This window comes from Caretta caretta, chromosome 19 (assembly GCF_965140235.1).
Source record: "Caretta caretta isolate rCarCar2 chromosome 19, rCarCar1.hap1, whole genome shotgun sequence".
In the NCBI taxonomy this organism is placed as follows: Eukaryota; Metazoa; Chordata; order Testudines; family Cheloniidae; genus Caretta; species Caretta caretta.
In genome coordinates, this window is record NC_134224.1 from 12699780 (window position 1) to 12712408 (window position 12629).

Sequence of the window (12629 nt, forward strand, 5' to 3'; positions counted from 1 at the left end):
TCCTGTACTCTTCCTGCACTGTGTATGGCTTATGCAAAATAGTGCGATTAGTTTTTTATTGCAAGTCGCCATTAGAAACTAATGGGTTGATTTGTCAGAATTGCTAATCACCCTCCACGTCTGCTGATTTAAGTCAAAGTTGAGAGGCTTTAGCAGCTCTGAAAATCAGGCTTTTAATCGTCCTAAAAAACAGGAGTGCCTTTGCATTTGCAAATTAAAAAACATCTTGATGAGATCAGATGTCCAAATTCCCAATTTATCTTTATAAACAGATGATCTATTCTCGCCTGCATGTAGACAGTATTTCTAAACAGGAACAAGCACAGGCGTATTTGTATAAAAAAGTCTGTGTGTGTAAATAGGTAATTATATCTGTTTATAGATAAAAATAGCTTTTAATTAGGCTCCCTTGGTGTACTGGTGGAACAGGAAGGGAAGAACAAAGCACTTCTGGTCAATTGATCTTATCATGATTTGGTTCCAGTTTTTTAGTTTGCATGTTGATGTTTATTTCAGGATGTTGCTTTATTGAAAACCAATCTATCTTTATTGTAGATTTCATTTTGAGTGCTGGTATTTTTATATACACTCACAATGAAAGTTACATTTACTTGCAAAATATTTTTCTGTTCTTGTAAGATCTTAAACACAGTTCCAATTTTCTCTTTTCTCTGTTGCTTTCTTCATGGGATTTCATTTTTTCCTGCTGTTCAACTTAATCTCACAGTTGATGTTTAAGAAAATTGTGCTTCTAGAGTGTATTCCATTCCTACCGAAGACCCAGGATCGGGCCCCTAGTTTGCAAAACTTTGTCATTTATAACAAAGTTGTACTTGGTAGGCTGACAGTACGCCAAACAAGCACTTAAAATGAGATTAACACATGGGCAGAAAAAGCTGACAATTTTCATTGTCCCCCCAAATGTGAAAGGTAGTTGCAATATACTGACTTACATTAAACAGTAGTTCAAAATTGGCATCACTAAAGTGTGTGTATAGATACATGTAAAAGCAATATTTTCAATCAGAAATAAGTTTATGCATATCATCTATCTTGGTAGTCCTTATTTTTAGTCACCTCTGAATGTGTTTCCCAAGTTAAAATTCAAAGAATTTACAGGAAACACAAATTATTAATAAGTAGCAACCTGTGATTTACCTTATCCATAACATTAGAGTGTAGAGATCTAGAATTGAGCAATCATTTCACACCAACAAAGTGACAATAAGTGTTAACTTGTCCTTAAATAAAAAGCAGTCATAGTTCCTAAAACGGATTTGTGCTGGCCCATCAAATGGGAGCCATTAAATCAGGGATGTCAGACTTCCGACCCACTTGATACATTGGTCTCGACCCTATGGCATATGCAGCTTCCGCTGAATGCAAGCTTTAATTTAAATCAAAGACTATAGTTCTTGCGGTTGCTAAGAAAACCTTTTGAATGTAAATCAATGTGATGATGTCTTCTGATCATCTTAATGGTAACTTTTGAGGCTTAATGGTAACACTTGCAGGGCAAGATTTTCCAAAAGTTGAGGTAGGCAGTTGTGCATACAATATGCACATGTATTTGTATGTCCTATTTGTGTACATTTACCACAACTAGCCATGCAAATTACCAATTAAATAAAGAGAAGAATTAGCTAATGAGCTGCATCATTTGAGGCTTTTCCCCTGCCCTCATTGAGTGACACTGAATGCATCTGTAACTTAATAACTATAGTAAAATTGTAGTTACTATGTAAGGCTGCTTATTGTATCCTCTGTTTTTATGCTAATAATAGATTGTCAGTGGAAGAAATGCTGTGACTCTAGGATAGGATAAGACCCTAGCTTTGGGTCACAGCCCATAATTAAAATGGAACCCAGTCCTCTATGAGTTTGACATGAGTTTGTGTATTAAATATTTTTCCTGTACTCACTGGGCATTTGGGAAAACAGATGATTTTGTGCAAGTTTTATCTTGTGCGTGTTTTAACTCTTGTCTTCTCTTCTGTCACTGTTCCTTTTCTTCAAGTTCTGGCTAGAGGGCTCCCAGAGATGTAAGAAGACCTAGTTGAGAACTTGCTAACAAGAGCAGAATGGAAGGCAGAATAGCTCCAGCCTTAGTTAAATCCTCTGGCTTGGCACAGTCTTCCAAAGTACCTCAGGTGCTACAGACACACTTGCTTTCTTCTAGGGAGGCTGTATTGGTTTATTACATGTCTTTTCTACAATGTACTGTTGCTAATACTAATTATATTGTAACTTTATGAGGGTTGGTATTGTAAGGGTTTCTGTGCTCAGACTGTTACTATTACAACAAGGTATGGTACATGTGTTTCAATAGTTTTGGACAAATCATACTGCAATATGCAGTTGTTAATCTGTTTTGGGAATAAACCTAATTGCGTATTCAACCACAATGTGGTCAGTAGACATTAGCTTGACTATCTGGTTTTCCAGTGTAGAGCTATAGCTTACTTCCACGATTCCTGAGCTAAACAAGGAGTATGTTAATTTTTTGTGTAAGTCAGTTGATCTGGTTGTCTACTCTAGAATAATGATTACTTTATGTTGAGTAAGGATACATCATAATTCCTGGGTGAGCCAGTGGTTTCTTTCAGTTTGGGAGCCTCTTGATAATTGAATCAGTTGATTACAGGACTGACTTCTTTCAATAACATTATCAACAGCATCATGTCCTTTACAACAATGTCTGTATTAGTTATCCTAGATCAATGGTTTTCAATTCAAGGGCTACTTGCAGCCCAATTAGCATACAAGCTGCAGCCCATGTGACATCCTTAGGGCTATACAGGTAGTATATATATTATGTGGACGTGGCCCACATAACACAGAGAGCTGCATATGTGGCTCACAGTTTTAAATAGGTGAGAACCACTGTCCTAGGGGCTGCAATAACAAGACCCCTGCAGTTACCTTTCAAAGGTGCTACACAGTGTGAGTTCTAATCAGCTGAACACAGGCTGTCTGAGTTCCCAGTGACAATGATGCTCTTTCAGTGGCTCATGGTTGTTTTGTGCCCATTTCTCCCCCCTCATTTCCACTAAAGTGTTATTTTAAGGAAAAGAAATGGACTTGGAGTATAATTTCAGTGCAGTGATGGGTGTCTTTATACCTACAATTTCTGGTTGTGCACAGAATTCTCCATCCACCATACAGCAGTTACTCCTTTATTTCCTAATTTAGGCTAAGACTGTTTAAGTCAAGAATCAGCCTTGTGATTTCTCAAGGTGCCAGGGAGAGGCAGCTGTTTATTATTATTCCATAACCCTAAAGCACATGGATAACTAGTCCGTTTGGAAGGTTGTGTTTAGGATGTCCGCTGGATGCAATGTGTATTACACACAGAGTTTTCAGGCTTTTTTTTGTTTGTTTAAAGTCCACCTGTTGCTGTGCACAGAATGCAGTAGCCTCAATACAGTGTAAGTTAGAGACCGACATTATTTTCCTTTATACTTCAGGAAGCTACATTCTTCCTAACCTTCTCTGGCATTTTTGTGTATTTTTTTTCTTTTTAGAGTCTGTGTGACTTTCCCCCCAGAACGGATGTGGATGCAGTGACAGAGAGGAAAAGTACTAACCCTGACTTTGAATTGGAGGGCCCAAAGTATTCAGTAGCCTTTAGTGAGAACCAAATGTCAACTCCACCAGAGTCTTTACAAAGTCATGACTTTGGCACTTCCTCCCTAAGCAGAGAGGAGGAGGAGAGAGCTCCTGTAATCCTTGCGAGCAAGGATGATCTAACATGTGAAAAGGGTTATGCAGGTGTGAAAAAGACAGATGACACAGATGAGCAGTCTGAGGTGGAGACTCCTACAATTTCTGTTTCACCTCCACTGCATCCCTGTCAGAGAGAGGAGGAGGCAGAGAATGTTGAAGAAAATTATTTTACAAGAGATCCACTTAGAAAGCTAAATGGAGAGTGTCACGACTCGAATATTGATGATGGGCTTCCCACACTCATTCGCTGTTTTCAGGTAGTAACTGTAAGCTCAGAATGCCTCCTTTTTTTTCAGATCTCCCTTTTGGTTTTTGGAATGAAATCCTAAACACTGCAGCAAACAAATCTGTGATGAGGAATTATGTTTACATGGCCTGAATTCATTCCCCAAACTGATCAGCCAGTTAATCTCCTGCAAAGTCCATGCAACGGAGCCCCCTCCAGTTTAGCCTTGCATAAAGTGACAGACATGCCTCAATGAAAAATGGCCTTTGTGTTCCTTTGACACAAGTGCCCTGTGTTCTAAGTAAAATCAAACTTGCAGACTCCAAAGGCTACCACATTTAATTTTATTCCACGGAATTAGGTGGTTATCATGAGGTTTTGGTGTGGTTTTACTGCTATATTGCAGAAAATTTGGAAACCAGGCTAAAGGAGATGCTTCAGGGCTGAAACTTAATGTAGCTCAGCAAATTGTAGCTCTGTCAAAAGTCTACGTTTACATTGTAATTGTCATGAGATTTCAAATCCCACCATCACCATGGCAGAGATTTTTGCCTGCTTCAGTGTTGCTGAATATCAATCATTTATGTTAAAATAGATGACCGCTTAACTTACTAATAATCAAGGTGGCAACTGGCAGACATTGGGAAGGTGAGCAGAAACTGATCAAGCTGGGGAAACCTTGTGGGTCTTTTGCTAACATTATCTTCTCTTTTGATTAATTACCAGGTGGTGGAAGAACTGATTTTTCTAGTTTCTCTTTCAAGACACACACTGTTTTTCTTTTAAAGACTTGTATCTGACATTGATTTAATAAAAGCCAGTGAACCACAGATTGATGGGTATTTTAACAATGGAAATGGCTTTGTTTGCATTCAGAATAAAGCTTCAGTGAGCCATGATTAACTTTTTATTTGTCCAGTCTCTACAGCATCAATTTTGATATTTCAGTACAGAGTCATGGTCTGACTGGTAGTTTTCTATGGGGTCCTCATCCCATAATTCGGAAGCTAATCAGTATAGTACATTCATAGTAAATCTGACTATTTAACCCTTGATGACTTTCTTGGTCTAATTTAAGAGAGAACAGCTCAGTTAGCAGAGAAGATTTTACTGTGTGTTTTAAGCCTCAGACTTGACTTTGCTGGTTCAATGCTTGATCCTCTAAAACATGTATCAAACTCTTTGTAGGGCTAAAATGTTCAAGATTTCTAGGATGAGACTTGGTTTCTCAGTCTGTGATGTTTTTATCAGATCAGTGTCAGAGCGTTTACCAGAAACATCATCAGTATGTAACTATGCTACGTGTTGTTGTGTTTTTTAAACCTCTTTCATAGCCACCCCTAGTGAAGACTCAGACAGTTACCATCTCTGACGTGTCCAATGCTGTGAAAAGTGAAATTCCAACAAAAGAAGTTCCCATTGTTCACACAGAGACCAAGACTATCACCTACGAAGCGGCACAGGTAGAAATGTTTTGCCTAACTCACAGAGGATTTAATTAAATGAAACATTATGTAAGTGCAAAGTTTTTATTAATCCTTCGAATGAGACAGCATAAGAACATTAGAATGGCCATACTTGGTCAGACCAATGGTCCCTCTAGACCAGTATCCTGTCTTCCAACAATGGTTAATGCCAGGTGTTTCAGTAGGGATGAACAGAACAAGCAGTCATCGAGTGATCCATCCCCCGTTGTCCAATCTCAGCTTCTGGCAATCAGAAGCTAGGGATGCCTGAGCACGGGGTTGCAACCCGGATCATCTTGGCTAATAGCTGTTGATGGACCTATCCTCCATAAACTTATCTAATTCTTTCTTGAACCCCGTTATATTATTGGCCTTCCCATCGCCTGGCAATGAGTTCCACAAGTTTACTGTGCATTATGTAAAGAAATATTTCCTTTTTATTTATTTTAACCTGCTGCCTATTAATTTCATTGGGTGATCCCTGGTTCTTTTGTTATGTGAAGGAATAAATACACTTCCTTATTCACTTTCTTCACACCTTTAATGATTTTATAGACCTCTATCATATCCTCCCTTAGTTATCTTTTTTCCAAGCTGTGAACCGTCCCAGTCTTTTTAATCTCTCCTCATATGGAAGCTGTTCCATGCCCTTAATCATTTTTGTTGCCCTTCTCTGTACCTTTTCCAATACCAGTATGTCTTTTTTGAGATAGGGGTGACGAGAACTGCGCGCACTATTCAAGGTATGGGCATAGTGTAGATTCTAGCAATGCAAGAATTATTCTTTCTTGCACCAGGTATTTTTCGCAGGTTTCAGGAATGTGATAATTTAATTAAAAGCTGTATCATAATACATACACATGTGGGACTGAATTAAGGTTCTCTTTCAACTGCTTGTCCATATACATATTCCACTGATAGTATGCATGTGCCCCATGGGCCCGAGGTTGGAGTCTTTTGGCTAGCAGTGTCTGTTGCAGCCACGCATATACCCTGAGTTTTTCTTCGAGTGCTTGCTCATGTCTGTTCTATGTTAGGTGTGTGTGCTTGCCACATGCACTGGTGCAGAAGTTTTTCCCTCAGTGGCATCCGTAGGGGACTGGCTCTGGTGCCTTCTGGAGTGGCGCACATATGCGCCAGGATAAGGGGCATCACCAGCTCCCCCTTCCTCAGCTCCTTCCTACTGTCAGAGACTGTGCTGGAACATCTCCTTGCTTCGGCAAGTGCTTACCCAGTGGTTCTTCCTATCATTCATTGTATAAATAGTTCTCAGATAAGTTGTTCTTTTTGTTCTTTTAATAGTTACATAATAGTACTGTAGATAAGTTAGATAGTCCCTTAAGGGACTTAGCCCAGTGACAGGGCATGCCCCGGGCTTCAAGCCTTGTGATCGCTGCAAAAAGCCTATGATGATCAGCAACCCTCATCAAAGCTGCTTGAAGTGTTTGGGGAAAACCCACATTAGCAATAAGTGTCGCATCTGCAAGAGTTTCAAGCCAAAAACTAAAAAGGAGCAAGACATAAAACTAAGAGCGCTCCTCAGGGAGTCGGCCCTCGTGCTAGTCTCCGGGCCACCAAGATCAGACTCCGCACCAAGCACAGCGGCATCTGTTTGAAGCGTGCTGTGGGCACCGGCCTCCTGCCACTGGTCCCAGTTCCTGGTATCTGCTAAGAAGTGAGGAAGCACACCAGGAGAGGGTGTTCCCTGACATCCTGTACTGAAAGGGAAAGTCCAGAGAAGATCATAAGCCCGTGCAGGGCAGCACGTCTCCAGAGCCCAGCCAGCCACCTGCATCACCAGCTAGGCTACCCAGCCTTCCTAGGGACCCAGCAGCCACCCCGGGTAGTTGCAGAGGTCCCTGGCACCCGGAGATCCCATCCATGCTCGAGGTCTTCCAGGCTGCAGAAGACATCATGTCTTTACTGGTGCCACAAACGCCCTATCAAGATGAAGTCGGCACTGGGGCTCATGCAGTGGTCTCCATCCGTGCAGCATCACTCCCCAGCACCATGGCAGTCAACGTCGAAGCAGTGTTCCCTGGGGATGCGCTTCCAACCTGCCCATACCAACTGGAGTTCCTGGCGCTGTTCACCGGACTCTCGGCACCGGTCCCACAAGGCGTGGCATCGCTCGTCCAATGGCCGGCGCAGAGCCGTAGCATGCCGCCAATCCCCGCAATCATGGCACCGGTCGCCGGAGCGTGGGCATCGCTCCTCGGGGGAACGAAGTTCACTGGGACCACAACGCCAAACCCCAGGACCACGACACAGGTCCCCAGCGCCAAGACACAGATCGCCAGACTCTCAGCACCAATCCCCAGCGTTGAGGTGGTGTTCTCTGCCATCCCAGTCTTGGTCGCCGGACTTTTGGCGCTGTTCCCAGAGCTCTAGGTGTTGATCATCTAGGTGTACCATTGCTGAGTTCTGCCATTGGTTCCCGTATAGGCGGCACCGGGACCCCAAGCCCCGGCACCTGTCCCACACTGCAGATGCTGGGATGGTAGGCTTGGAGGATCATGAACAGAGCGTCGTCACCACAGTGGTCCCTAAGGATGATCTTCCGGAGGTGGGAAATACCCCAAGTGGACCTGTTTGCCACCAAGCAGAACAGGAAGTGCCATCGGTTCTGCTCCCTTCACGGGCTCAACATTGGATCCAGCAGTGAATCCAGTACTTGCCACCCCAACACAGGAGGGCCCCACCGAACCTGAACCGGCAGCAGCCGATAACCCTACACAAGAGGCTCAGCCGGAGCCTGAACCCCAACATAGTGCACCAGTGGAGAGCGGTTCACAGTCAACGGAAACAGCCCCATCCCCTACTTCGCTTCCAGAGAGACCAAGCCTAGGTCCACAATCCAATGAGGAACTGATGTCTCCAGCATCAAGGGAACAGTTCTAGACAGAACAGGAAGCAGAAGAAAGCCTCCAGAGAGCTTGGATGGCGGCCCGGAGCAACCCACCACCTCTCAGCTCTTCTAATCGATCCAGGTTTGTTGTAGAAAGAGGACTTTTATACAAAGAAACTCTTTCTGGTGGACACCAGGAAGACTGGCATCCTCAGAGACAGTTGGTAGTTCCAACTAAATACCGGGCCAAGCTCTTCAGCTTAGCCCACGATCACCTTAGTGGCCATGCTGGGGTGAACAGGACCAAAGACCGTTTGGGGAGGTCATTCCACTGGGAGGGAATGGGCAAGGATGTTTCTACCTATGTCCAGTCTTGTGAGGTATGCCAAAGGGTGGGAAAACCCCAAGACCAGGTCAAAGCCCCTCTCCAGCCACTCCCCACCATTGAAGTTCCATTTCAGCGAGTAGCTGTGGATATTCTGGGTCCTTTTCCGAAAAAGACACCCAGAGGAAAGCAGTACATACTGACTTTCATGGATTTTGCCACCCGATGGCCGAAAGCAGTAGGTCTAAGCAACGCCAGGGCTAAAAGTGTGTGCCAGGCACTAGCAGACATTTTTGCCAGGGTAGGTTGGCTCTCCGACATCCTCACAGATGCAGGAACTAATTTCCTGGCAGGAACTATGGAAAGCCTTTGGGAAGCTCATGGGGTGAATCGCTTGGTTGCCACTCCTTACCATCATCAAACAAATGGCCTGGTGGAGAAATTTAATGGGACTTTGGGGGCCATGGTACGTAAATTCGTAAATGAGCACTCCAATGATGGACTTTTCAGGTTGTCATAAATATAAAGGGAAGGGTAAACACCTTTTAATCCCTCCTGACCAGAGGAAAAATCCTTTCACCTGTAAAAGGTTAAGAAGCTAAGATAACCTTGCTGGCACCTGACCAAAATGACCAATAAGGAGACAAGATACTTTCAAAGCTGGAAGGGAGGGGGGGGGGGACGGACAAAGGGTTCTCTCTGTCTGTGTGATGCTTTTGCCGGGACCAGAGCAGGAATGCTGGTCAGAACTCCTGTAAAGAGTTAGTAAGCAATCCAGTTAGATATGCGTTAGATTCTGTTTTGTTTAAATGGCTGATAAAATAAGTTGTGCTGAATGGAATGTATATTCCTGTTTTTATGTCTTTTTGTAACTTAAGGTTTTGCCTAGAGGGATTCTCTATGTTTTGAATCTGATTACCCTGTAAGGTATTTACCATCCTGATTTTACAGAGGTGATTCTTTTACTTTTTCTTTAATTAAAATTCTCTTTTAAGAACCTGATTGCTTTTTCATTGTTCTTAAGATCCAAGGGTTTGGGTCTGTGTTCACCTATGCAAATTGGTGAGGATTTTTATCAAGCCTTCTCCAGGAAAGGGGGTGTAGTGCTTGGGGGGATATTTTGGGGTGGGGAGACGTTTCCAGGTGGGCACTTCCCCTGTTGTTGTTGTTAGACACTTTGGTGGTGGCAGCGTTTAACCTAAGCTGGTAAGAATAAGCCAAGGGGGTCTTTCATGCAGGTCCCCACATCTGTACCCTAGAGTTCAGAGTGGGGAAGGAACCTTTACACAGGTGTTGCCTTGTCTTTTTGTTTCCTATGAGGTTCAAGTGAAGGGTCAGTCTCTGCACAGCCAATTTCCAGGTGGATAACTTCCTGCTTTACAACAGCATACAATGACGTAGCTCAGACCATGTCTCCATGGAAATTATGGGCCATTTGATGAGGGCCCAAGAAACATGGATAGCATTCTTCAGTAATGTTTCAATAGTTGGGAGTTTGCAGGACTGGTACCTGATCTTCTCTTTTACCAAGAATTATGCTATTAGCACTGTGTCTAGGTCAGATGCAAACTTTGGGAAGGCAGTCTTGCAGTCATTGTTTAAGTAGGCACCAACCTCCAAGTACTGTTTGTGAGTCACCTGAGACCAATATGTGTCTGTCTGCAACCACTTGAAGAACAACTGGTTATCTCCTGTGCTGTGACTGTTGTTCTCAAGATGTGAGCATAGGCGTGTGTTCTATGACCAACCCTCTGTCGCCTCTCTATCATGGTCTCTATTTTTGATGTTTGGGTCAGAGGAACTGATGTTCGGGGTGGAGAGGCACTGCCCTTAAATAGCCAAGTGAAGGGGCTAAGGGCTGCCCCTACAGGTACTGCTAGGCAAGGTTCTCTGACTTTGGTATGCTGTGTGTGCGCACACCTGAGTGGAATACATGTCTGCACCCCCATCTCCAAGAACAGTTACAGAACAGGTAAGTACCCATTTTTTACTTTTGGAAGTCTGCAACTTAGAGGCTAAATGGTAGAGGAATAACCAAGAACTGCATTCTGTTTTGCCACTGACTGGCTTTAATGCTTTGCACTTTACAGGCATCATTTAGTATCTCTGAAAATCAGGTAACATATTTGGGTGCCTAAATATGGCACCCAAATTTGAAAATATTTGTCTTAGCCTTTGTGTCTGCTTCCCCATCTGTAATATGGAGTTAGTGTGACTGCCTATTGCAAAGAGGTGTATGTGCAATGGACCACTTGTTTAATGCATATCTGGCATACTGTCATCCTTGTGGAAACTCTCTGTTTCCAGAGATCATCAGCAACTGATTGTTTAACATCCCATCTGAAGTAGAGCACTCTAACAGTGTCACATGCTCTCCAGAACCAAACTGCAGCACCAGTACTGGGCGTAAGATCCAGGTTATATTGTTAGGTTTGAACCCATATTGCTCAGAGTATTTGTGGCTGAGATTAACTGATCAAGCTTAGTCTAGTCACCATCTTTACATCTCTAGCTCTAATGTCTCAAAGGAGAAATGAGAATTCTGTAACCTAATTATTTGACATTAGGTGAGATTTGGCCAAAAAGTAATGATGATCTCTGGGGGAGTTGAAATTTTATACAGCACAGAAAGTGGTCCCACCTAGTGGTCACTCTGAAGATAGGTTTCAGAGTAGCAGCCGTGTTAGTCTGTATCCGAAAAAAGAACAGGAGTACTTGTGGCACCTTAATCTTGTCTTAAATTGTCATTACAATTTCATAGACTGTTCTGTAACAATAATTGGACAAAAGAGGCTGTTACTCACTGTATATCTTTAATTCAGTCATTTGGAGACATGGACAATAAACTCTGGAGCAATAGATAGGCTTTGGAAAGCCTGAGAATTGTACAGGATGGGAGCCAAGTAATTAAAGTGGTGGTACGCAGTTGTTGTTACTTATGGTTTATTTAGGTTATAGTAGCATCCAGGGTCTTTACACTGTGCTGGGCACAACCCTGAAGAGGCTGTAAGACAAATGATGTACAAAGGGCTTGGGGGAGATGGATTCCAAAATAACTTCCAAACCTGTTTAGAATGATAAATGGATACAATGCCAACTAACCCCATTTGCGCCCTCAGCCATCTTAATTGAACTGATTCTTTTATAGGAGTCTCAACAGAAGTGAGACTTGAGCAGTGTAATAGCCTTTATAGACCACTTCAGGGAAGGTGGTATATGCAAAAAGGCAGTGTGGACAAGGCTGGTATTATTGGTAGAGCAGGGAGAGTGATAGGTGTGGGGACCTTGTCAATTAGCTTCTCTGGAATCTGTAGGAGTAATTTGTGACAATGCAGAGCAACTAGAGAGTAAACTATGTAGCACTACCCATGCTGCCTGAAACATGTGAGTCAGTTCAGTGTGTGCTAAGTAAACTTACCAGCACAGCACCCCAATTCAACTGGAATGGGAGAGGAGAAAAGGGAGGATAGAGAAGACCCATTCATCATCCCAGAATCGAGAGGGGGAGAGCTGAACCAAGTCACTGTGTGAAGTGGAGAATAGTCACCCTGTGTTTGGGTGAGATCACAGCTCAGACATCCTAATGGATGTCAAGGCTTCTCTGCTTGATTTCATCGTGGCTCTGTTGGACGGCAGCATGGCTCCTTGGTTCTTTAAGTGCTGTACTTTCAGACCGCATTAGTCTTGAAACATTTGTTACACCGCCAAAATGCTAATTGTTCATCCAGCTGTGAATCGGTTCACTTTGTCCAATAAATAATGCAAAGTCTACTTTTGCAATGATTGTACATCATCTTACATTACAGCACTGAGGTCCTGTTGCATGGTGATGGTGTGAAAATGGTTGATGGCGGTTTTGTGTGTGTGTTCTAGACAGACGATGGCAATGGGGACTCAGACCCTGGAGTTCTGCTCACTGCTCAGACCATCACATCAGAGACCACCAGTAGCACAACCACCACACAGATTACAAAGGTAAAAAGGTGATGCCAGCAGGGTTGGTATGAAATCTAAAAGTTCTATTGATGCTCAAGCCAC

General features: G+C 43.1%; 1 protein-coding gene across 38 annotated transcripts in view; it reads left to right on the forward strand.

Moving 5' to 3' along the window:
• The window catches only part of EPB41 (erythrocyte membrane protein band 4.1), a 191792-nt gene that overhangs the window by 165910 nt on the left and 13253 nt on the right, over nt 1–12629 (forward strand). For 29 of the 38 annotated variants that reach the window (XM_048825629.2, XM_075121351.1, XM_048825583.2 and 26 more), the window contains 2 exons: nt 5287–5415; nt 12465–12566. The exons of 2 other annotated variants lie outside the window; for them this stretch is intronic. In XM_048825629.2, coding sequence (XP_048681586.1) covers nt 5287–5415; nt 12465–12566 — 231 coding nt within the window. Of the gene's footprint in view, nt 1–2017; nt 2151–5286; nt 5416–12464; nt 12567–12629 lie in introns of those variants that run through there. 7 more of the 38 variants (XM_048825593.2, XM_048825599.2, XM_048825614.2 and 4 more) reach the window with 3 other exon arrangements.